This window comes from Anopheles merus, chromosome 2R, assembly GCF_017562075.2.
Source record: "Anopheles merus strain MAF chromosome 2R, AmerM5.1, whole genome shotgun sequence".
Lineage (NCBI taxonomy): Eukaryota > Metazoa > Arthropoda > Insecta > Diptera > Culicidae > Anopheles > Anopheles merus.
The window spans coordinates 432,362-459,836 of NC_054082.1; the positions used below are offsets into that span (position 1 = coordinate 432,362).

The 27,475-nt window shown below is 45.1% G+C and overlaps 1 protein-coding gene across 1 annotated transcript; it reads left to right on the forward strand.

Moving 5' to 3' along the window:
- Positions 1-3,223: 3,223 nt before the first annotated feature.
- On the forward strand, positions 3,224-23,360 carry LOC121589800 (ras-associated and pleckstrin homology domains-containing protein 1-like). Its single transcript, XM_041908965.1, has 3 exons — positions 3,224-3,973; positions 20,110-21,159; positions 21,224-23,360. The coding sequence occupies exons 1-3, from the start codon at positions 3,971-3,973 to the stop codon at positions 22,262-22,264; spliced, it is 2,094 nt and encodes a 697-aa protein (XP_041764899.1). The 5' UTR covers positions 3,224-3,970; the 3' UTR covers positions 22,265-23,360.
- Positions 23,361-27,475: the final 4,115 nt, after the last annotated feature.

Here is a 27,475-nt window from a genome sequence, read left to right on the forward strand (position 1 = left end):
TCTTACTAGTTTATTTTCACACCAAATACGTCGCTAATGCGTAACTTCTCATTTCGGACTTCTTTTTTAAAGCACTTCCGGGTGTACATGTTCGGCGTTTATGTCTCTCCTCGGGAAGTGGGACTTACGATGCGGTGGTGAAATTTGCACACCTCGACACATTGTTTACCATTTCTGTCGATCAGCACAGCCTCCATCCACACCCCATATGCTAATGAGGACCGTTGACCGTGCAGGTAAATGTGCAGATCACATTCGCTTAACAGGTCGCTCCGCAGTACCCACAACCGCTGCATCCCTTCTCAATGCCGATTATGAACTGACGATGATGATGATGCTTGGCCGGGTGAATGACGGATGAAGCGCAATGACGTGAGCCTGTTCGGTAAAATATTCATCGAGCGGGCTCAAGCTTCTCAACGCATTTCGCACCGGAACGGGGTCAATTGGATGGAAGCGGAATTTAGGATATCCTGGAGTTTGTTCCGATTGATTGTTATAGGCTAATGAATCAGCCAACTATAGACGCGCAGGCATGATCTGCATTCGAATGCGGATTCAGCGACACGTCGTAAAGAACTTGCAGCCGAAAGCTCCGCGTGTGATTTGCATATCATTTATTGGCTTCCAGTGAAGAGTTGGCATTCGAAACCGTTCCGAGACAGTTGGCATCATTTCGCTTTTCATCATTAGCACGGCACTTATATAAAGATTTGTTAATTATCGTTAGCAAAGAAGATAAGAAATTAATTAACTGCTTCTACTTGAAGTTTGCCTTCAAGTAAGAAATTTTTTGCTCAATTTTATTTGATATAATTATCGAATTATTACGATAACTGAATAAGTTTGGTCCTCAGCCGAGCATTTTAGAATTGCTTTGTAAAGGTAATAAACAAGTAATTACATGAGGTTAGAATGTGAATAGAAACATTTCGGAATCATAAAAAAGTCATTACACACTATGAGTACATTATCGTCTATTACACTTTTTTATTATTTTATATATAATACATTTATAATAGTGTAGTATCATCTATTTTAAAAAGTTGGTTGTTTGTATTAATTTACAACCACATTCAATCTGTAGCAGAATAATATCGTCCATTACGGTTGGTACATTTTCTTCAACTTTAAATAAAACATAAATGGATGGAATGTGTCATACAAAGGATCAAAGATTGGTTACTTAGTGGAAGTATAAAAAAAAATCAAGCCATCAACACAAATAAATCTCTGTCAGTAATGTATCTTACTAAAGATATATAAAATTAACATTTTTAAACAAAAAACAACCTAGCGTTAATCTCTTGCGAAACGCTCCAGGTATGAATGGAAGGAATAGTTCAATCGAAACCTGAGAAAATCCCTGTAAATCTTCTGATCCCGGATCAGATATCTTGCCCTGAAGAGTTCGGGCGAAATTTGGCGTATTTAGGTTTCTACGTCCCACCGGTGTCAAATCCAAGGCCGTCTGTTTTACTAAGCAGTTTTCATTTAAGTTTCAACCCTCCATACCGGCACGAGCTCTCAGGGTCTATTTCGTGGAATAGCTATAGCTGAGGTAAGGAAGAAAGGAGCCATTGAAAACACAGGAGGAAAATGCTTAAGAAAATGTTGTTCTAAATGAAGGACTAAAGTATAGCATTTGCTTCGGTTCTGCTTTTCCATTCTCAGAATAAAGGTTCTTAATGGCTGAAACCAGGCCTAAATCAACTACAGCTGAATTTGGGAAACTTATTTCAACACCTATGTCGTTTTTTGTGCAACTGTAATAAGGCTTTGCGAAGAGCATGTTTTTGTAGCGCTGATGCTTTTCTTTGAACTAAAATTTCAGATTCACCGCTTCTTGCATAACAGATGAAGGTGAGAAACCAAAATAAAGGATGAATGACCTACAATGCTCGCTTACTGTTATTTAGCTGATATTTTCCAAACCTCAAATAATCTTTTTCAGCCAAAAATGTATTCAGAAGTAACATGTTTATTCTGCCATAATACATACATTCAATTCAACCGAATGTGTTTAAACCATTGCATACTCTATGTACGAAATGGGAGACCAGTTCTATTATCCACTCAGCTAAAAAAAACTCGCGTTTTAATGAATCGCTACCCATTTGTCTCACAATGACAGCGCCAACAACGGGAGCCAAGAGTGATGCGATTTCAAATATTTATTCCATAATTGTCGTTAACTAGTGCGACACGATAATTGTTGAAGCGCAAAAACGTCAGCGTTGCGCACTGCTCAGCGCATACCATAATCGGACGAGCCATTAGTATCATTAGACTGCATGAAATTGACCCCATGAGCGTTAGATATGGACAGTGAAGCAGTAAAACCTACCGGCGGGGAAATGCAATCATTGCGAACGCTTAAAATAATTAATTTGTTGGCACATGTGGCGTTGCATCCACAAGCGAAAGATGAGAGATGGTGAATGGTAGAGTCGGTTCCGTTGAGTTGCAGCTTGTGAATATGTAAGCACGATTAATGGTCACGCTACCTCTCTGGCCAGAGGAATATGATAAACCATTCACCACATGAGACAACACTATGGCGAACGAGAAGCCATGAAGTAATGAACCGGTTCGGTAAAAGAGCGTTCCAGGACACAATTGAAATATCCCGGAAATCAACTATCTGCCAAAAATATGATTTAATTGCTTAAGAACTACTTGTTATGTGCGGGAAAGATTATGAGGTTCATGATAATATTTTATGTTTAGTAAATAAAAATATTCAATCTATGAAACAATAATTCTCTGTAACCAAAAATTGAGTAACATCCAAGAGCGAAGCTAATGTCCAAGAGCATGCTGCTCACGCACCACTTTCGTTTTCTGTTATTTCACTTTCGCTCTCTCCTGAAGACCTGCATACGCTGGAGAACACACCTTTCACCGGCTTTAGAGCTGCCAAGATGTTAAGCAACGTGTTGGCTTCATTCCGCTCTCCGTCTGTTTGTGGTTCGCTCTTAGTGATCGAAGAAACCTACTGGTAGAGAAAGCATGAACTCGAAATGCCGGAGGTAACTATGATCTCACGGCGGATGCAAGAGAGAATCGTTAACGAAAAGTTTGGTGAGCTTTTGGTTTCGGTTCAAGCATAGGCTCTCCGCTCTTCAGGCATGATGATCGAACATAGTGGGGATCATCTTACGAGAGTGGCTCTTTCGTTTGGGACAGCTTCAAACAGCCGGCAGTTGTGTTCCGTTTAATAGGGTGGCTCGTTCGCCTTCCATTGACATTTGATAATATACCGCGAAAGCGTCCACACACAGGTGAGCGATCGAGTGTGCGCGGTCGCTTTGTGTTCCGGTCGTCTTCAGCTCACGATCGGGAGTTTAAGCCAGTTCCGCGTTGGACGTTAATCTAAAATTTGTTTCACACTCAGAGTGCTATTGCGTGTGTGGTTGAATGCGACGCCGTTCACATACATTGTAGCCGTGTAGTGAAAAAGTACCCTCACGAGACCGGGTGAGAATCAGACAGTTGGTGGGAAGGTCCCACACGTGACCAGAATACGAACCGCCAAATTACGTGCCACAAGCGTTCTTGTTGCCAAACCAAACAACATTTGCACGGAAGCAGAACAGCAGGCAAGTCCCAGCAAGAAGGTCAATCGTTATTCGAACAAGTGAGCATCGTGAAGGTGAAAGTGTTCCAATAGTGGTTTGCCAGCATTATCTCCCAACGGATACAAGACGAATACAATCGAAGTGCTAGTGAAGGTGTATTATTTTTCTGCGATTCTGCAAGTTCGATTTAGGATACACAAAGCCATCCTTCCAAACACCCTTTGATCGTTGAATTATACGGTATACGCTAGGTGGAGAAATATTCAATTTCCTCTCCAAGAAGCTACCAAAAACTGGAATTCGGGAAGCACCCATCCTCGTGCACAGTAGCAATAGAACGTTTTCCGCACACCGTAAATAGTGCCTGAAGAAGATTCGACGAAACGAAAATGGTAAGTGATTGTTTGCTCATTCTGCTAATGGGTAATGCGGGACAACGACGTGCAAAAAGTGCCAAATAGTGATGAAAAAGACGTGTTTGGGTCGTTCTTTTGGTTGGGAAATTGAAAAGACCAGCGATAAGTGATCCAACAAAAGGCTGCAATATGCAAAAGAAGACATTTCGCAACGTAAACTATCCTTTAAAGAATCCATTAATCGATCATTATGCGCGCCAGCGATCAGAATAACTTATCCTTGCTGTTCTAGATTCACATTCTGCGGTCCAATGCAATGGTTATGTTGAATGTTCTTTTTTTTTTGCGAAAGCATCGAAATATGACGTATCAATTCTTATTCTGGTTGAATTCAATTTCTAAATTCACTACAAATGATGTAATCGCTTACGCCAATTGAATAAATGTGCTTCCCCGGAACAGTAGCTACACTTAAACATCCGGAATCTTGTCAGTTTCGAAAATTGGATTCACATCAATGGATTTCCACAAAGACGAATGGCCATCGAGTGAAAAAAAACAACATGTTGATAGGCCTTGAATTCCAAATTCAACCAAAGTCTTGCGGAGGCTCGGCACTGAAAGACTCGGGAACACATCGGCCAAAGCTGGCTGGAAAGACGCGAATGGAACGCGCCCGGTTTATCAATAAATTAAAAGAGAAATTCGAACAAACAACGTCCCAATGCAAGGAAAGAATTTTACGATTCGTATCATAAAGACGTCGTTTGAAGGCTGACAGAAAGGAAGAAATAGCCAGTGGAAGAGTCGGGAGCAAAACAGGCCACCGGCTTGGGAAATTCAGGTGGAATGGATTTTACAGCTTTTGGGCCATCGAAAGTTTTCAGCTTTCGGTTTCGGTTGTGATGTTGCGAGCATGTTTGAATGTACACTTTTTCTCTCTCGAAACTCTCAAACATCCATTTCATCTTGCAAGATAAAACCAAGGTTGAATAGTATGAAGCAACAAGAGAATGGGTCGCTAACAGGGTGAATGAGAGAGTTTGAGCGAGACAGGTCGCGAAGGTGCAGCAGATCCGTACTCGCCTTTGATTAATTGAACGTGTTTTTGGGTACGCTTCGCTACACTTGTATGCTGAAGCGGTGATTCGTTTCCGTAGATTAGATCGTGAGAAAAAAGTAAGACTTTACGACCCTGCCACAATATGAAGCTACAGAAAATGCTGCTTCCACGTTACGCAACGTAAATACAAGATACAATAATACAATAATTAATTTCAAAGGTTATTCTATCATCACTTTCCTTTTCACGCCCGTAACAGTCGTGAGTAGACGACAGAAGACTGAACAAATTGATCTTCTGAATAATAAGAGACTCACCGACTGGTTGAATAGACAGTAGGGCAAAGATCAAGCCATTTTTTGGATAAGGAATGCAACCTACCATCCATCCTATTTGGCACCGTCATCACCATCATCATCATCATCATCATCAGCATCATTCAGCCTTAGATGGTCTATATCAAAGTTAGTATTTTTTGCACAATGATTGAGCAGTAATCTTTCTCTGCTTCATTAAACCGATACATCATCAGAATAGAAGGTTTGTTTTAGATCGGTCTGCTATTGAAACGCAAATTAATCCATTCCTTGGCTCAGGCAGAAACTCGTTTCTGAAAAGAACCATTAAATCATTATCCGTGTAGGAAAACGAAAAATGACGTTTAATAAACAGAGACAATGTGGAAAGCATTCCATCGCAGCCGAACTTCATTGTCTAGTACATCCCAAGAATCTACCACTGCGTCCTAACTAGTGCAGTATCTTCAGTCCAATAATTTATGCTACAGTGAAACGGTTTCTCTTCGCCACGCGTAGGCAGAAAACCGGAATCGAATGTTTTGACATGTTCGCTATCACTTTCCGATACTTCCTCGGAACGAACCCTTACTGAGTGGTCAAGTGAAACAGGGTTCGATAATCGAATGATTGATCGTGCATCGATGCTATGGTGAAATGTGTCCGAACAGAGACGTCTTTCGTGACTTGACAATTTGTGCAACGAAACTGATCCACTATCTTGGACAAATCTTACGGCTCAAAGTTGCCGCCGCTGCTACGGTCCATTAACGCCTTCGGAACACCATTTGGGCAATGCAGGAGGCTGCAGCATGCTCCACTCAAGCCCTTTCCTCTACTCGTTTGTGAGTTTGTTTCTAAGCGAATAGTTTTCTCGGGCGATGTAGAAATTTCTCGTCTTGAGCTAATGGCATACTTTTTGTGTTCGCTTTCGGAATGAAAACATTCCGATTAAAGAATGAGTTCTGAACCATTTGTGCTGTTAATGGCAAAGCTTTCTACAAAGCCACAATTCGTAAAGATAGCACAAAGAAAAAGAGATTCCTTAAATCACATTGAACAACATTTGCTGTTGGAATTGTTGGAACAAGCCAAACTAGCGCCAAAGCTGAAAAAGAGCTTTATTGAAACTTGAATACATTAGAAAATTGAGCCATTAACAATGTCTGGTGCTCATCTTCTTTTATTATTTTGTCATAACATGGTCAGTAGTTGATTAGTGACAATCATCCCCCTAATTAAAAATGGGACGGAAGTTTAATATGAAAAAACCTATTCAAATACCTATCAAATATAGTTGCTATGAGCGTTGCATGGAAGTCAAGAATCATCGCACTTTTATGGTTTGATGGCCTATAAAGGTGCAATTAAGAGGATCTAATGGTATACGAAACTTAAATAATACACTTTGAATGGACTTAGAATGCCAACTACCTTCTAAATATAAAAAAGAATAGTCTATGTAAACATGTAGAATTGTACTCTGCTCACCTGAAAGCAATGCCTTTCAAATAGTAAAATGATTAAAAACATCAGGTTGTTAATATGCACATGAGCCCTGTGGAATGATCTATCAATTCAATCAAATTATTGCCGCATGAATGACGCGTCGTGTGCTCGACTGTGAGCAAGAGATTCAAACAGATTTATCTTCACGCAAGCGTGCCAGATGAAGTTCTTGCTGCACATATCTTTTTCACGGTTGAAAAAAAGGTTTCCTGTATGTCAAAGATGCTGCTTTAACTCGACCGGTAGTACGTTCCAGAAGATTTCACAATTGGATCGGTTCATTTCCGCCTTTCAATGACGCTTCCACGCTCATCGTCAATATAAAGTGCCCGCGGGTGCCACGTGCAGTGTGTCGTATCACACGTTCCCGTGCGTAAATCCGAGCGCGCGGTGCAGTGGAAACAAACGTGCCTTATACACGCACGTATCTTCCCAGCCGAAATCTGTGCTTTCTCCGGTTATTTCTTCCGTGACATCGGATGGAAAAATGAACCTTTTTGAGAAGTATATTTGGGTCGGGCGGTGTTCAAGGTGTTAATGAGCTAATTGATTACGGTAATCTTTAACAATCAAACAAACGCCACAAACCTCAAGCCTTGGCATTTTATAGAAAGTTGAGCCAAGAAAATTTTGATAAAAACATTATAAATACAATTTTTGTATGAATACTTTAAATTTGTCTCCCTCTGAAAGGTATATGCTAAAGCTTTTTCAGTAAAATGACGTGTACTAATGGACATATAATCCGCGAGAAGAAAGGGTTCCTCCTATGCTTAAAGGGTTCCGGATGCTAGTTTCTATTTCGCGGCAACAGAATCGTTTCCTGTCTAACTAAATGGTTACACACGAAATATAGGAAATCATCAATATTATACCACAGTCCCATACGTTATAAAGAAACTCCTTATTCAATTGCAAAATACGTCTTAAAACGGTATTTGTAGCTCGTGTGATATGATGTCTTCAAATATTTGATACACACAATACGTGCGCTTGCTATTAGAACCGATTTTGAGGGTTAAAGCATTTAGCGAAGAATTGGGTCACCAGCATCATGCTTTGAAGCTGATCGGGGAATGAATGTATGAAGTGGAGCGTAAATACAGTATTGTTTCATCTCCCTACGTTTTTGGTAACTGAGCTGACCTTTTCCTTCTCCCGCGAGACTTTCTTTGATCCATCGCAGCTCAGTCTCGAGCCCGTTTTGTTTGATCATACCATTACCATATCAACAAATGTGAGATATCTTCCAATTTATGGGGCTAATTCATATGCATGCTTATAAAAGCAAGTGTACAGCTTTATGCGCATACATTGATCTTTTAACCATTTTCTTTAATTTCTCCCCTGAGATAAGTTAAGTAGAGTGTGTGTGTTTGTGTGCATTTTCAGCAACACACTCCGACGTGACTATCGACTAATTGGTTTATCTAGCATTTGAATACTTTCTTAAAAGGTGAAATTACCTTCGTGAATGAATTATCGCCACTTCCTATCGCTTATTTGTTACAATTTTTAGCTCGTCTGGTTCGTCAGAATTTTATTGGTCCTCTCTTTATTTCATGCTCGCTATTAACTGTATCCACCAATATTTGAGCAGCTTCTCGTCGTGATAACTTTTATATTCAAACCTATCGGCCTGGTTTCAAGCGATTGTTTACCAGTAAGTCACAGACTTGCTTTAAAGTGACCTTCTTTGAAATGTGCCAGCATTCAAAGGCGGGGGCAATTGCAGGAATTGAAATTCAAATGTTATGCGATCCATCCATCCAACTCATTCCGTTTTTCTTTTCAGTGCTCATCCAAAACATTGGAGTGTGCAACTTGAGGTCGAGAAAGGATAAAGTTTTTCGCTTCATGAAAACAGCCTAAAAGCTTGTAAAGAGCTGTCGGTTGTCGGCGTAATACAGTTTATCCGTTTCGACACGTGTACAAGCTTCGCAAGAATTTGCATAGCATCCATATCCATCCGAAAGCCACAGAATGGTTGTTGATAATCGTTCTTGAGTTGTTGAGTTTGTGCTAACGTGGCTTGAAGGTACCGGTGAAACGGTTTCGGTTTTCTTTATTTCAGCACCAACAAAGTATATTATTCTTACAGGAACACGCTGTTGCTGTGAAGACGACGAACATTCCTCACGATTGATTTACTATTTGAAAAAATGTTTTCATACAGCGATGATGCTTTTTAGTCCAAGGGTTGAGAAATAGTTTATACCAAATTTAGAACAAACGCCTTTTATGACAAACGCCTTCTTCTAAAAGATCAAATAAAAAGCTCTCAACTGAGCGTGATAAAAAGTTTACTACCTGTTAGCGTGCCTTATGGTTAATGGAAAAATTCAAAATCATTCCTTCACAGCAACGCTTGCTTCACAAAGTAGCGGAAGAGCTCATTTTTGAATCAAATTCTTCAGAATGTTTCATCGCAAAGAGTAAAAATAGTATCCTGTACAAGATTCTCCTGAAGAAAAGCAATCTGTACATCTAATGGAGCCCTTTTGATTGCGCCCAGCCATTTGATCACGTTTCAGTGTGGAGTGAGCAAATAGGGTAAACTGTTCCCAGAAGGGTCGCGATTTCATTGATATCAACTTTAAGGATTTAAAATGAAACTCTTTGCACGAACATGTCATTCTATACAGGCCCATACGTAGCGACAGGTGCTGACATGAGAATGGCTACGTGTTTCTGAAGTGATATCGTTCACTTCGTCAGCACAAAGTTGAGAATGGAATAGCTGTAATTGAATGCAAGTGTCGCCTACGTACGTTCAAAAACTCTTGCTCCAGTAATATGAAAAACTGTCACGGAGTGTTTTCTATTGAGCAGGCGATAGGAAAACATTAAACACGATTTCAGGTATATTTCTCTTGCTAAAATTAAATCCACGAGCTAAGCAAAACCCGCCGTTTGAAACATACACAATTTGGATACTTTTATACATTTCTAACTTTCATTTTATGACACCGTTTAACTTGATACCGTATCGAAAGAGGTTAACCATTTCCCCTCCCGGCGCTAGCATCATTTGCATTCTTCCCTCGTTGCTTGCTTGCTAGCTCGTTGTGATGCACTTCCCGCATGTTTTGCTGTTTGCATCGGTGCAACAGACATCGTTCGTACTGAAACATCCAGCTGAAAGGGGGAGAAGTAAAAGAGTGAAATTGTTTATTACAAAAGCGCTTGCTCCACGTGCTCACGCCACCATATTCCCGGGCTTCACACTACAACGAGTCGGTACGGCACAGGCCAACACTTCGAAACCGCCCCGATACGCTCGGAGTGCTTCGGGCTAAGTACGATCGTTGTGACAAACAATCGAAAGCACTTGCACTGGCAGGGTGTGCTCGTTTGCTGCACCCGGATGCATACATAAAGTGTAGTTCATAAGAGAACCAGCTGATGCGAGAACATTGTTACATCATGAAAGATTATGATTTACGCACGACCGTTGATTGATGGCACCATGGACCAGCTGGAAGTGGGAACGACTGTTTGAGCGGTTTTCCCATTTACACCTTGAAACCTGTGGGACGGTAAGTGACTGTCTCAAGGACAACGACACAGTCGGTCAGCAAAAAGAGGAACCCGGTACCCTAGGCGATAAAATCTTAAACCGGGAAATTTATGCTTCCTCATCGGATGCGATCGATTGTTTTTTTTTTTTTGCGATCGATTGAAAAGGAAATGGAAAATCAGCGAACTTCGCTTAGAGCATCACAGATTGCACCACGGTCGAGAGCGTATTGTTGATAAAACAGATGACTTTGAGATAAAAAAAACGCGTCTCTGTACCGTTTGGATGTGTTCTTGATTAATGTTTGCTTTTTTTCTCTGACGTTTCAAGTGAGTTTGCAGCACAATTGACCTCCAACCCAAATAAAGGTGTGTTGTTCGTCTCTTTGTACGGTTATACTGGCAGAAGTGTCTTATCTCTTGCTAAATAATTATTGAGATACAAAGGCAAACCAATCGTTCCTTTTACCTGTGCCGAACGGAGCGGATCTGCTCATCGGAAGTGAACGATGGAAGCGTTGGCTGGAGTTGATTGATTGAGTGCATGTCGGGCGAAGGTGCAAGTGCCACAAACGGTTAGAAGATACTCGTTGATGGAGTTGTTGTGTAGACTATGGTACAGCTTGTTCCATCTGTTCCATCACCTTTTGTGTACGATAAACGGCTATCAAATTACTTCGTTTGCTTCGCAAGGAAAGCAACCGGTCGCTTGGCCCGGAGTTCAATAAACACAACGGAATACAAACGAGCATTCTAGCACAAATTGAGCAACGATGCTTACACTCACCCATAGCAAGTGCTATACTAAGTTAAATAAGTACCGAGGGCGAGGTGCTGCAGGATCAAGACTGCAATTAAGAACAAAATCTCTGTTTCTCCTTGATTGCACCTCATATGTGATATTGCATTATCAACGTACCAATTCATTTACCGGCACAGATAGACGGTAGGACGATGCAACATCCATCACTTTGTACATGAAGCCGATAATCCTTTGCACCATGGCACAGATGTGTTGAAGTTGAAAATGTTTTCTCATTGTGGCAGAGAATTCGGAAATCGTGCACAAATGTGATTGGATTGAACTGTTTTGTAGAGCATCTATTTACGTGAAAACTGAATAATCATGTGCATTTTCTTAATGGGGCTTTTAATTACATGGTTTTGTTGATGATTTTTCTTTAACGAATTGTTTGCCCCATAAGCATTGATGCATGAAATTAATTCAAATTTTAGCTTCACCTAATTTTCACCTCATCTTACCAATCGTACCACAATCGAACCGGCGATTTGCTTTGAGCGTGGTTCAGCCTTATGCAACGCATCGTTACCGTGTGGCGTGTGAACGTGAATCACCATTTGTGCATCAGCCAAGCCTCCCTCCCTTCCGTTGGATAAACTTTGCTCGGAAGTGTACAAAACCGACGATGCCTGGTAGCCCACATTCACAGAAACAATAACAAATCTGCCACGGCAAATGTAGCTAACGAAGGCGTGGAAGAAACAGCTCAGCAACTACCAATGGGGGACTGGAGCAATTTGCGTGTTTCTTTTCGCCCAACCTGACAGTCGGAAGCAGCGTCGGATAGCTTCTGTGAACCGGGAAGAAAGTGCCTGAAGAGAGTGAGCGACAGTGAACCGCCGAGTGCGTTCAGTGCGTCAGCATCGTAAAGCACCTTAGATGAGATCAGCGCAGTCGAGGTAAGATAGCTGTTCCGACGTGAGTAAACGAAGCGGTTTGGGGCGGATGCCAATAGTAAAAGTTGGCCCGCGAAGATGGTGAAGGCGAAAGTGGAACATCGCGCGTGTGGAGTCATCTCCGACATAAGAGCATAAAACGCACATTGCGAGCGTGAAAGCAGTGCTTGTGGGACAAATGCTGCCTCTAGCGCCTCCCAAACCGCACGCGACGTAATCTGCATCCGTACGTCGGCATGACGATGATTGCGTCACGACAATGACCCGCGCAATTTGGCTTGCGTTTCTTTCGGAAGTTAGCTATCCAATCTTGCGCAATGTTGCAACTGCGATGGCAGTGTTTCCCCACTGCAGCTAACTGTGTACTCAAACATGGCAATAACAGGCATGATCAGAAATTATCAAATATTGGTGTCATCACAAAATCTGTATTAGAAATCTGTAGCTACAAGCCTACAACGGGAATTTACTGCACCTTGTTGCGTTATGCTAGACATAGATTCATGACACAAAACAACCCCATTTTCACCAAGGATGTCTATTACTTCAAATGGGTCTTAAGTTCTCCTGTCTTGTCGCCTCAGTACAATTAATAACGCTCTGCATAAATCAAACCTCAAACCAGGCACATGCACGGGTACAAAGCAATAGAGAGGTAAAAATGTTCCCATTGCCAAAAACCACATTGCCTTGAGTTTCGGAATGCGACGTATAAGGGTTTTGCGGTCGAGCCCACAATCGTCGTAATGTCATCATCATCATCGTCATCATCATCGCTCTCTTGTCACCTTCCATCGGTGGAGTGCGCGCCGAAACCCATCTAGTTAGCAGAGCAGTTGATGTCATCTGGAGCATGGTTTTCTGAGCACCCTCAAATGGCAGCGCTGAATCCACTACTTAACGGCTGCTTTAATTAGACTAATGTGTGTCGACGATGAGCCGAGATGATCTTGAGATGCTTCTCCGTGAATCACGTGTCGACCTTGAAAGGTGAGCGCACGATGAGTTTCCCTCCTTAGCGCCAAGAACAGGTGTACATGCATGTGTGTGACTATGTGAAGAATGTGCCCCAAAAAATGATTCATTGCTTCATTACGCCGAGAGGTGATTGCGTGCCACTCGAAAGACGCACTGACGGCCATTCCGAAGCACACACATTACATTGCCCGTGAAAGTGGATTATCTCATCCGGTAAATCGGTACGGGTTAGGAATGTGTGAACTGCTCAACCGATTCCATTTCTTTCTGCCTGCCCATCAAAAGCATTTCCCGACTAGGGACTCTGTGTGTGTGTGTGTGTGTGTGTGTGTGTGGGAGGGCTGGAATGCTGGGTTTACCTTGCCCTTAGAGCTTCTAACCGCTAACAGTACCGCAGCAACTTTCTAAGCCCTTGTGTGGTTTCAGTACACGATGCAGGAAAGCTTATTTTATGATATTGAGCTGTGCTGGGTAGTCCCGCACCAGCTGGAAACGTAACACGAATTTGGGGGAGCCTTTGAAGCGATTCAGAAGTGCTCCCGCGAGGAAAATATTACAATCTCCGCATCAACCACAACATAATAAAGCAAAAGCGGTGTTAAAGGGCGAAATGTGTGGGAATATAGGCGGAAAAGGGCACCTGGCGAGAAAGAAAGACAGCAAGGGACACAGAAGAAAAGAGAGAAAAATTAAGTGATATAAAGTGAGGAAGAGAAAGAGAGAGAGAGAGAGAGAGAGAGAGAGAGAGAGAGAGAGACATGGAAACGATACCACACACACCCAAGCGTGGCGTTAATGAATGTGAACTGGCAGGGAAAAGGTTAACTGGCGGTAATGTCACGTGGAATTTGATCGAATTTTCTTTTCTTCGGCATTTTATACATCTTCCCGCATGATGGAGTTTACTGGATCCGTTTTTTTGCTCTTTGTATTGTAATTACTCCTAGAGAGTCAAGTTAATGTACTCGTGCCCAGCAGTTTCTTTACACCCAACACTGTACGTGCCTTTGCCATGGCGTAATCGATACTGCCGGGAGGGACACGATGATGAAAAATGTCATAAAGTGACACGATAACGGCAAGCGGTAAATGAGATATGATTCCTAGGAAAGACATTGGTGTGAACGACTTTCTAGTGGTACGGGGTTTCAATGGCTTATTGATTGATTAATTTGAAGCACCCCAGAATACATTTCCCTCCACAAAGGATCACAATTTGCTGGCGGCGAGTTCGTTTCGAATCGATTATGTTATTTGATGAACGGCATTGATATGCCACAGTTTTATGTACCTCAAAAGCCATTAGTGCGGTTAGGCGCTTCACAGAATGTTTTGCTAAAGGAGAGGATACTCCGCGGCATTTGCAAATGGAACGAATCATCTGCTATTCAATCCGGCTGATGTAGACTCGGATTTCAACGTGTAGCAGTTCGGCATTAGGCCACCTACGGCAGTCAACTGCTTTGGCCGCGACTCATCAAATCGTTTTTAAAACGATCTATGGTGCCGTCCTTGAAAGTAACCGGGGCAAAACCGGATGAAACTTGAGTCCTGCGTTCGTGCCTATGGGTTGGTGGGGTAGTCAACGTGCGTCCCGAGATGCTTTTGCATCTGATGTTACAACGATCCACAACACCGCTACCAGATGCGCAGCGCGGCGTTACCACAATATTGCCATCGAAGCGTATCCCCACAACCACCGTATGCTCTCTGGGTCAAGGCTAGGACCATACGGGGCGAACGAGCTGTTCCGCCATTTCCGGTGAACGGGTTCGCCGCTAGGCTCTACTAACCCGTAGACATTTGTCGCCGGAACGAGACAGGCAACCGCCAGCACTGGCTCTAATTATGGAAAAACCCGTACGCTGTGTGTCGGAGTGGTACAGCGTGGTACGTCGTCTCCGAACACCAAGGGGAAGAAAGTCACGGAAGCGTGGAAAATGTTTTCCACCCAGTTGTTGCTGCTCGGTAACGATGGCGCCAGGTCAGGTCAGGCAGCTAAGGCAAGCTCATTAAAAATTCATGAACACCATAATTCGGTTGCAGAATCTCCCTCGGTTCAAAGCTCGAAAGGGTCCAGCTCCTTTGACCCACCGGTGCCTGCCACGATTTGCGTACGCACGACGCAGGATAGGGTGCAAGCTGAGCCCGACTGCGACTTTGAACCATTTTTCGTTGATTTGAATTTCAAGTTTAATTAGCTGCGCCACCCTGCGCGGCATGTACTACGAGCAATTACTCTTCGACTATGGCTAATTAATGCCGCGTTCGGTTCATTCACAAAAAGTACCCGCTTCCACACTACTATGCTGATTATTGGTCCTCGTTTAGCACCGCAACATCGACGCACACACCGGTAGACAACGTCAAACGGATGGACACTTGCGCTGGTTGGCACAACAGCTCAATCGGGCGGGCGAACGGGAACCTGTACCGGTCATTCGATAGCTCGGCAAAGTCGCATCCACAACTTGTTTAAGATTGCACTTCAAAGGACACTCCGTGGGAGCTGTAAGAAAAAGACGAATCCCCAGAGTGGCTTTCGTCAGCACCCGGGACAGCTTCCTGGAACGAAGTGGAGCATTCTGCTCCGTCCTGTTCGGCCCAAAGGGCCAGCTGTGCGAAACTCGAAGCCTGCTAGATTGTACTGATTGACAGTTCAATTTAGTGTCATTCTCCCCAGGTATTTACCAACTGGTTTGAGAGTCGCAGGAGGCCATGGAGAACGCTTTAAGCACTTTTCCAACTTCCTAAGCGCCTCAGCGCACCGGCAGAAGTCGGGCGATGACGAGCGAAAGAAATCGGCCCCAATGGATTTGCTTCGGTTAGTTTCCCCGTTGACACGTGTTCATGCAAGCAACCAGGTTAGGCTGAACATGACACACGTGCTAAGGCTGCTGAGCTCGGTGCTGCAAAGGTGTCGTCAGTCTTACGGCTCGCTGGCTGCAATCGTGGCAAATATCTGTTGATGAGTATTGACAAGCAGCCCGAGAATTGGTGATTGCATTTTTCTCCAACTAGTTTTGCTGCTGATATCTGCCATCGATAATAACGCTGGTCTGTTGACCTGCCAGGTGTGATACGACTCCCAGAAAAGAGCAGTACTGTTGTCATTTCGCTGCCCATGTTTTTACACCACATAATCGAGGTCAAATGATGTGTATGTTCAATAAAAAGTCACCCTATATAATAAAGTTTTTGTTTCTTGCGAGATGTTTTGTAACTCACGCCAATAAACCTAACCCGGTTTCCCGATACTTACCTTCAAGAAGGGCGAAAAGCTTGTGTTTATGTCTGAAAATTCCCTTGCAAGATCAGTTGATTGCGACATTCCGAGCATTTTTGGGTTACATTTCAATCATCTCGACAGCAACTCCCGCCTTCGTACCGCACCAAGGCTTGAAGAATTGTAAGATTACAATTTAACAGGAATGTTTCCACCCTTGCCACAATTCCGTTTCACGCAACAATTGTTTCGCGAAGGATGAAATAACACCAAAATACAAAATCCCTCAGGGGCCACACCAGTGCGCTGGTGATTGTTGCTTCCTCTCGCAGTGAAACTTATCCAGGGTATTGTATTGAGGCAGAGTCAACATGTTTGCTTTCTTCGACCTGCCGTTCGATTTTCGTCCTATGGTCAACTTTGTTTTTTGTCTCGACGTTGGAATTTGCTTCCGGTTGGGCTTTGATTCCGCCCGAAGGCAACCTTTCACCACCACTCTCGATGCCTTTGTAGCAGCCAACAAATATACAAAACAAACTCACTACACCCTGGTCGTTTCGCTTATTGTAAGCGTTTCTTTTTATACCCCCAAAAACCGCGTGACACATGTGAAATTGGAACCAATAAAATCCGGCAGAAACAATTTTGTTTACTTGTTTTCTCTTCTCGCATAAAATCAATATTTAAATTCCCCCATGCTAATGCACAGGCGCTCACAGTGGCGCTGGCCACGGACAAGATATCGATTTACCACCCTGCGAGAAACACCCCAAAAGTCCCCCAAAACGTGGAGAAGAAAGAAAGCTCGACCAGGGGACAAGTTCGGACCTCTATTAGGCAGCCGAAAGTCGTCGTGCTTCGACCTGTACAACGACCTGCCACGGGTTTGGCTTTGGTTTCGGCAGAGCGACACGCGTCATTCGATCGTACCGTGTACCGGGTACTGCCCGAAAACAGTAATTTCATTAAAACACCGCCAAGTTCCGGCTGCTGACTATCAGCTCGCGTCGCCGCTGCGTCCCGCGTTTCGGGAAACGAACTTTCTCGCCTCTTAGTTGTCTCCCTCCTGCACGGTGCTGAATTGGCGCATCAGCAGCGCAAACAAACAACACATAGCGCCACATAGTTTCGCATTGCGCCCGGCCAAACAGCTCGCCTAGCAACCAACGCACTCTTGGACGGGGCCAAACAGTTGATCGACCAGTGTGTAAACATGGGCAACATGGGCACTATTGACAGCACCTTGGCCCCCCTTCGGCTTGAAATCGTGGTGACCACAAACCGCCAACGCTAGCACTAATGCTGACGCTGAAGAATGTTTTGCCGGTAACCGCAAACAAGAAAATGTCCCACTTCAGCTGGGACGCTCTGGCAACTGTTAAGGATTCCCGTTCGCTGCCACTACTGCCTTTGGCAACCTTCAATCTGAAGGGCACCACAGTTGGATGGGTCCTGCGTGTGTTGTATCGCCATCGTCACATCCTTGTCGGCGCCTTCGTCAAAGTCCTCGTCGAGAGATACTTTCCACCCATGGCCACACTCTCACTTTCACCTTCCTCCGTCCAGTTGTACAGTGAGCAGGGCACAGCGCAATGCAAGCCACGGCTCAAGTGTTTGGCAAGCCTGTGGTAATTTCTAGTCCACGCTTGTTCTGTTTGCTTCCAGCTTTCATCACGCGCAGAAAGGTCGGAAGGTAAACGGGAATTGACAGTGGACGCTGAACAAATTGCGACATTTCTCCTCAAACATACTTCTCCGGGATGATGTGCCGTGACTGTTGTTGTTGTTGTCGTCGTTCGGAGGAAGAGTTTGAACAAATCGAATAAAATCCCTGAGGAACTTTTCGCCGCTACACGTTAACGGAAAAAGTATTTGTCCTCGTTATTTACAACACACATATTCCACATTCGGGGGTGGAAATAATCTATTCGATATGTTTGCTCCAAAATTGTTATCGCAAAACTGATTACAAAGTATTTGTTTGTGTTTTTTTATTTGTAGACGTATTGTTTTAGTTTGTCACTAACTTGTTGTTCATTCAACAACAAAAATATGATAAAATAAATTCCACTCCAACGTGAAAGTTTAAATGATGCGTATTCGAGGACTCTCCTCTTCTTTCACCAAGCGTCTGTTTCCTTTACTGTGAGTGCCGCGTTGTGCTTTCTTTCTTTTGTCCCATTCCGCATCCCGTCGTCTTATCGAAAGTGAAAGTTTATCCAAATATCAAGCTCCCGGACATGGTGTCAGCGAGATATGCAAGCCAACGTGCGGCTTCGATGACAGCAAGACATCGGAAAACAACCATCAACTTCGGGAGAAAAAATCACTCATACTACACACATCGCTTTCACATCCGCTTGTAATTTGCTTTCAGCGGCAAAAGATTCGGCCGATTTTGTCATTAGTTGTCTAATTTTATTCCCTGCATGGTGGTGCGGTCATGCGGTTTTTGTGGTTCTTGATTGCGCCTGGCCCCACTCGCGACACACCCTTTTGGTTCGTTGCACTGTAATGTTAACTCCGGCATGGTTTTCACTCCTCCTTAGGAGCATGGTTTTATGTTTCATGTGAACCTAACCATGAAATCGCGATCGCTTTTCAATACCCGCCATGCGTGCCCAGATGACTATTATGCAAATCCTCGTACCTTTCTGTGTTACCTTCGAGGGGCACAACACGAAGCGGTAAAAACCCAACCCAATGACGCTGCGAATCTCGTGGAGTCGTAAACTTTTTGTTCGTTTCTCTAGCTTCGAATGAGATGGTGACAATTCCGCACCACCATAACGTTTGTAGTTGCTGCTGCCCTCAGCAAAACACAAAACTGCATTGCACAAAAGGAGCACCTTCTGCCGGTAACATTCAAAAGACGTCATCATCAGTAACCGCAACAATGTCATCTTCACCAGTCCAACAAAACAACCAGTAGTTGCAGTAGGACAAGCACCAGCAGCAGCAGCAGCAGCAGCAACAGCGGCACCATCACCTTCCGACCCTGAACGCTTCGGGCAATTAGGTTCCGGTTCCGTAACGGGAAGTCGGGGAATTTCTAATTAAAAACAGCAAACCACCGTAAACCCTTTCTTTCGAGAAACCCTTCTGTTTCTGTTGAAACCCTCGTCCACATGAGCCGCATAGAAACAGTCTGTACGGATGATGCTGAGCGGTTACGTCGCTTTGCGTGCCAAAAAATAAAAAAAAACCTACACACACACACGGGGAGCGAAAATCGAAAGTTGCGCTTCCTAGGAGAGAGGGTGAGAGAGGGTTGTCGTTTCTTCCTCATGTCTGATGATGGCCACGGCTTTGCCCTGGGGCCTCGGCGGTGACGATCACTTTCACTCACGGAGTGGCCCGGGAAGAATGGGAGAACAGCACCCCAATACCTGCCATATTTCGGTACAGTGAGATCATAATCTTTATAATGATCGTTTTTCAGTTATGAAGTTTCTTCTCCATGTGATTTCGCTACGAGACTCGTGCATTTTTTACAGACCTCCTCTCCTTCGAGTGGGAAGAAAGGAAAGGGAAACGATCGTCTTGACAGGGAGGAGTGCCCATTATCTGCACCACCGCGATGTTTCGTTCCGATGTCTTTTGAACATGACCCTCACCCCTTACACTCTCCATCTCTCTCTCGCTCTCTCTCTCTCGGGTTTACCTGAACCGACGATCATCAATAAACGCCCGATCGGGTCAAGTAATCGCAGGTGATCGTGATCGGGAAGATGGATGATGCCCTTGGGTGTGGTTGGTGATTTAAAGGCCTGCGTAGCCGAATCTCCATGCCGACCACTCATCACGGATGTGGGAACGAAATCACGTCTCACCGGTTTCACTCAAAATAAGTTCGTTTCTCTTTCTTTCTTCTTCTTTCCAGGCATTTAACATGATCGCATCGATAGTTTGCGGCGCTTTGCTGCTCTCTACAGCGACCGCTGTGGTCAATAATAATGGAAATCAATCGACACAGGAAGCCCAGCGGCGGGAAGCTCCCCTTGCAGATTCGTATGGCCCTCCGCTAGCGACTGGTCCCGAACTACCTGCACCAGTGTACGGTGCTCCAGCAGTTGCTCACTATCCACCACCTCCGCCAGACATACCACCGCCCGCTCCCGCTCCTCCACCAGTGCCAGTTCCTCACAAGGAATATGGGGTTCCGGTGCAAAGTTACGGGCCTCCAAATGTCAACATTGAGTATGGACCACCGCCAGCACCTGTTCCGAAGCCCGTTTACCATCCACATCCCAAGCCTCAGTACCATGGACCTCCACCATCGCATCACAAGAAGTCTTCATCTTTCCTTGAACAGTTGTTCTCGACGTTTGGCTTCGGTGGAAGCGATGATGACCATCATTCCCATCACGGCCATCATCATCACGCTCCCAAGCCTGTGTATGGTCCTCCCTCCCAACCGGCACCGGTCTATGGGCCACCCTCAGGACCCGTAGCCCCACCAAAGCCTGTCTACGGACCACCCGCACCAGCTCCGCAGCCGATCTATGGTCCGCCAGTCCATCACGCACCTCCCAAACCTCTGTACGGTCCCCCCAAACCTGCGTATGGTGCGCCATTCCAGTCTGGTTTTTCCGTGCAGTCAGCTTCCTTCGGACACCAGTCCGCTTCCTTCGGGCACCATCCCGCCTCTCCAGTCCATGCTCCACCGACTCCCCCGGAGATCAAGTGTGACGGATGGAAACCTATTGCCGGTCCCGTCGTTCAGCCTGAAGTGCATGCGCCTGAATCATCCTATGGTCCTCCGCCGAGTGGTGACTTTTTGGGCACGCATCATCAGCTTGAGTCTAGTGGTGCCAGCGTGGCAACCAGCGATATTGGGCTACAGTTGCCCAAGCTAGAGCATGGGCCCGTCTTCAACGCCCACTCAGAGCATCATGCCGGTGTGGAATTGTCCAAGGGTAACAGCTATGAGGTAAGATGCCACTGTGCAGAACTAATTTCAGCATAATAACGTTGTTTTGTCACTCACCCCACAGGTTCATTCGAACTTCATCAGCGACTCTTATGGAGCTCCTCCGGTGGATTCATTCCTTCCCGGCAAGTACAAGCCTTCGTTTGCTAAGCCATTGGCTCCACCGCCGCAGAAGCTCCATTTTCCACCGGCTCCCCACTACGGTGCACCGCTGCGACATCCCGGTCTTGGCATTTCACACGGCAGCGTGAGTGGAAACTTGAAACCATGGCCCGTGTCTGGCTCACCGCCTCGCCATCCTATTGCATACCGCCCACCGGTACCGCAGGGTCTCATCGAATCCATTGGACATGCCGTTGAGCATCAGGAAAATTTTGGAACTAAGCCAGCCTATTCCGGCGACGTGTACCTGCCGCCACCAACGCGTGATGTGGCTCATTCGGGTCCGTCGAACTTGGAATTGAATGCACTGCCATCGGAACAGCCCGCTAGACCGTTCCTCACTCAGCATCAGCTGCCCGAAGCGCAATCTTACGTCCAGGAGCCACGCTACCAAGCGCATGACGTTGTTTCAGTCTCTAGCGACTGTGGACATGGCCCCACCTCTGTGGACGTCCAACAATCGATCCAAACGAACCAACTATCCATCGTCGGGCCATCGGCTACGGCCAGTTACTCAGCAGATTACAGCAACAGTCACAGCGCCCAGGAGCACTACGCTGGCGAGAGTTCGAGCAGACACGTCCAAGCATCCAGCCTGCCCGGACTCGACGGAGGTCTAGGAGGGTTGGAGCTGATTTCAGCCCAGAAATCCCAGAGCCTGACCATTCCGGTGCAGGGCCAGCATGGTTCCTACCATCTGCAGTTCCAATCGGCCGATCCGCAAGGTGCTGGTTCTGCTCCACATGAGCAGATCCTCTCCGAAGGGCTGTTGCAGTCAATTTTGAGTGCTATCGAACAGCCTCAGCAGCATCGTGCCACGGAAGAGCAAGATTCCTACGACCCCAACATTGATCACAGCGAAGTGTCCGTGTTTCTGAAAAGTCCCGAAGGTCAGAAAACGCTTCAAGATCACCCGAACGGGCACGTAGGTCACAAACGATGAGCTACCACGACATGATGGAATCAAGTCCCTCTCCCAACCACCTCCATTGTTTAACTTATTTCATTCCCCGAACCATCCTTCTAAGCAATCGTCCTCCAATATCGATGCTTCCTTGCGGCACTCCCTTCGTGCGGCTAATTATCAATTATACCCTGCATCGAGCATTCCCATCGTCACGAGGGCAGCATCGAGGAACGTGCCGCGCAGAGACCGCAATCTTTCATTAAGATGTCATCTTGGGTGGCGTTAGCTCAGTTGCACCGGTATTAAACAACCGCTATAGCCACGCGTTTCATCTATCATGTGGAAAGCTAGTCGGTTCATCAAACCAATGTACGAGAGGTGTGTTACACCTGGGCGGCCTTTGTGACAAGATGCTGCAAAGTGCGGGGAAAAATGCACCGAAATGCAGCGTGAGATGATGGTGTAGAATGAGTGTGCAAACAAGGAAGCATAGGGTAGCAGAAGGAGATGTGCGTTGTAATTAAGTATTTAATTATTTCATCTACCGTTGAACAGCGCTGTTCCGCGGTCGTTACTGTAAGGGTCGCATGGGTGTAGTGCTGGTGAGTGTATGAACGTACGAATGTATGTATACGTGTGTGAGTGTGTATTCGTATATGATAATTGTAATGTGCGTATGCTAAGTAGGTGCAAGCAACATGTAAACTACTTGGAAAAAAATAAAATCATAAATATCACGGGAGGCACAGCGTACATGCATATTAATGGTGTCGTAAAACATACAAAAGCTGCGCCACGGCCCCACGATGACATGGCCATTTTGGTGAGCAAGCGGTCCCATGGGATGAAACATATTATTACAGCTTCCCGTGTAGCAAATATCATTTGCTACAGACAATGTATATCACACCCGACTGCTACAACCACATACGCCGGCTGCCGGGAGAACAGGTTCGCCGTCGGTAATCGTAGATTTGCTCATAAAGCAGAGATTTCTTTTAAGTCAGTCACAAAAAGTTGACATACTAGCGAACACTGTCGGGCAAATGTATTCACAAGAGTTGCGTTTTATATCGCTTTTTTCATTCCCGAGTGATTATTTAATTTTTTTTATAGTCGTTTGTGCAAACGCGAAGGGAAATCCGTTGAATAAAATATTCTCCCAGGCAGAATTACTAATGAGTGCACTTTTATTTTTTTACATTTTCCACTTTGCGTTCAAATTTTTTTCTACCCCACCCATGGTCGCATAATACCATTCAACCTTCCCTTTTTTCTCTTCCGTACGCATCCGGTTCTTCAAACTGACCTACATCAGCTTCATGGTATTGATCTTGGCTTTGATTTGGCTTAACAGACCATCGAGAGTATGAGCAAAAAGTGCATGCAATTTTGCTGTAATATCGAAAACTCGTTTGCTTTAACGAATTGCCACGGGAGCGAATTGAAACGCACCAGCAAAACCAGCAGTAATCAATCTGCGTTCTCTATGGAAATAATTAAAATGTCTATCGAGTGTTTATGTTTTCAGCGCATGGCTCTCCGCCGATAATAATGGATCTTTTCCTGCGAAGCTCAGTGAAAGCTGTTATGTTTCTCCGACAATCCCTAAATCCCTTGATCGACAACTGCAATCGCACAGGCCCGGTTGTCGCGCTGCTACCACTGTGTCCCTTGAGGTCGTTTTGCTCTTTCCCCTGGAAGATTTACAAGTTCAAATCCCGGTCGTTTCGAGCTGAAAAACATAAATGCCGCGTCGTGATTTACTCCCACTTAGTGTCCCACTCCCGCATGCCGGTGGCAAAAAGACGTCGCAAGTTGGCCGCCGTAATCGCCATCTGGTTTCCATTTCCAGCTGACATGCTGTCGAAACGTGATTGGCGCGCAATGCAACCGAGTTTCTTCCATTATGCCAACGCAGAAACCGCCTGAGCTGTTGCATGACATTCTGTCCGAAAAGCGGTTGGCGGAAAGCGACTGTGCCGCCCAGTTCTATCGCATAATTTTCACTTTACACAATCGTCTGCTTCCGGATGGAGCTTGAGACTGGCTCAGTCCATGCCAAAATAGCAAGCAGCACACAGACAGAACCCGTTTTGTCCCGCTTGGAAGCAGCAGGAGGCCGTGAAAGTGTTTTACCAACCAAACTCGTTTCCTTCGAGCGTGGCTTGGTGTGTCGTATGAGTAGGAAGCTTGGCGTAGAAATCATAGTTTTATTTTAGTAATGCATTCAATATGGCAGTTAAATGGGCAGATTTATTGCATAAAATAATAGATGAGAACAACTTCAAACTGTATGCAACATTTAATTGTAATTTTATTTTGTCTTAAGGGTGAGCCACTAAAACCGAACCACCATTTCGTTTGACGCCAAACACACCCGGTCGTTCGTCGCACCGTGCTCAACAGCTTGCAGCCCATTTCATGCTGCCGAACAAAAAATATACCACAGTAACCAGCAAACCATCGCCAATACCCGTGTAATTACCGGTGGTGTCTGTGGACATGGCGTGGTCAGTGCAAATTACCGAAGCGAAAACCCCATTCAAAGGACGTGTCCCCATTGCGCTGCTATAAACGTACACCTTCATTACAGCCATTTCAATAATCTCACGGATAATCAACGCTTGGTAAAAGCACGATTATCAGCCCTCTCTGACCAGAAACATTCAAACACCTTCGCATTCTATGCTCTCTTGACTACGCTTTCCATCCGTTGTTCGATGTTCTTATCTAGTAGCAGCACAGGCCAGGCCAGCACACACTCCACTGCCCCAAACCATGCGGGTGTGGGTGTGGGGACTGCCCGAGCGCTTGGCCAATATGAACTCCTAGCTTCACCTTCTGTAGATATAAAAAGCAGATAACACGTTCCAGAATTGTCCTCACCTGGGATACTGCGAGGTTCGGGAGGTTTGCGGTTTATTCCTTTCACTCCCTCCATTGTATTGTGCTGTTAGAATGCACGTATTGTAGGGGGACGCGTGCTATGCGTCTGGTGCTATCGATCCGTGGCTAGATGTGTAGCGAAAAACCTGGAAACTCCACATTCTGATTATAGAAATATATTATTCATTTAATCATAAATTCTTGCACTCCAAATTCCACTACAATCCAGCAACAATCGTTCATTTGATATAGATTCGATTCGTGTTTTTGTTTTGCTACCAATCACAGGAATGTAATGCTTCTATCGTATATTAGACTTTTTGTTGAAGCTGCAACTCAGTTTCAAACCCGCCAACTATTGCAGATTATCCAGCACATTCATTATTTGAAATTTGCAGGTCGCAGATACATTTCATCTGTCGCTCCCATTCTGCTTTTTTTCCTACTACTCGCTCTAAACGATCCTACCTTTTTGCGTTGCTCTTTTATCTGTCTTGTTTATTATCATCAAAATTAATGTTTCTGAGCGCAGTTAATAATCGTAAAACGCCAAGGTTAAAATACTTACTCTGGAACTTCCTGCAGGATACTGCTGCACCACAACGCCGACGGTAAGGTGCTACCCATCAAAAAAGTAGCTTTTATTTCCATTGCATCCGGTCGAATCTTCATCCATTTCGAAAAAGGCATTTTTATCGTACCATTCTCTCATTCTGAAACCGAGCTATTTCCATTACCCGGGTTAGTGGGCGCATCGGTACGCGGTACCGGCGTACTGGAGGTGAACCGTAAGCCAGCCCTAAAGCTTGAAGTGTAGCACTCCTACCGTCCCAAAAGTACTCTCGTGTACTAACCGAAATATTGTCCAAAAATGATGCAATAAACATTCCGCCATATCTGAAGCCGAGTGGAAGGCTTTTCAAACCACAAGCAGATCTCTATTTACCACGAACCGTAAATACGTCCAATGATGAAATTCGTCAGTACAGTATTCTATCTATCGCTGGTTTGTACCTATGGATAATACACTTTTGCCTCTGCTTTGACTTTTTAAATATTGTAGACCTCGGTTGCTGTGCCAAAGAAGAAGAAGAAGAGGACACTTTTATATACCGAGCTACGGCGATAATGACGGCCTTTACAGACTTTGGAGACGTAAGAATAAGTTTCCACGCACCAGAATGGTCACAGTCCTTAAGTACGGAGGAACGGTCTCCATGTGAGTCTTGAACCCACAACGGGTATGTTGTTAATTCGTGCAAGTTGATGACTGTACCACGGGACAGCCCCGCAGCTGATCGATTGTACGTGAATTTCTTGTGAGCTATGAAAACAGCTACCTATTTTGGTGTATCACTAATACCGTTTCAGTGTGCGGTTAAAAATATCCGCAACATCTCGCGCTCATAAATCGTGCTGCTAATTTCACTTCGGCCGCTGCAGACAAAGAAATATGTGCAAAAATGGTTTCTTCAATATTTTATTACCAACTACATGGTAAGAATAAAATTCGCTAACACGTAAGAATAACAAAAACGAGCCCGCGCTAAATGATGGCCCATGAAAAGTCACGTGCATCCGAAGCTCTCGATGCATATGACGCCATTCGCTTACCCCGTCCTCCCTGCCTGGCACAGTGCATCATCAATCACCCGTGCTCCCGGTGCCGCATTGTCCAAAAGCGGAATTTGCATCGTTTATTTCATCTCGCCAAAACGAAAGTTTCCTTCCCGTCCAGCCGACCGCGTCTCCTTCTCAGGCTATCCCACCACTACACCCACGATGTCTCACTATCATGATGCATTTCACCGCTCGATGCTGCAATATCCAGCAGATCCGCGAAAGATTCAAGTGCACCAAGCAGTTTGCAGGAAATGCCACCGGCATGGGTTGATCGAGTGCCGTATGCTCTCCTCCCTTCCCTACTGGAGAATGATCACTGAAAGGCGACATGATGTTGCAATAGTTTGGCCGGAAGCATGGCGCATCTTTTTTCCCATCTCTTCCATCACCCCTTGCGCCGTGCTCCTGATCAAACCCCCCGGATCAAGCTACTTCAAAGAGCGTGCTTCAGCTCACGAACCTTGGCTTGCCGGACACGGCGAATGCCACATTGGATATTCCAGCACGGTGTTGTGAAAGAGAGGCAAATTGCCCGACGGTAGCTGCGCCCGTCCCTGAAGGAAATGCAACAGGACACAGTGGAAATAATGCAGCGAAAGGCCACACACATCTACGATGCATCCGAACAAGCGTGACAACCCGCACCTTGGAATTCTTTGCCGCGCTATTCGTTCCAACGGCCTGTTTTAGAGGGCGCCAAAAACTTTCACTTTTTTGCGCGACAGCTAAATTCGC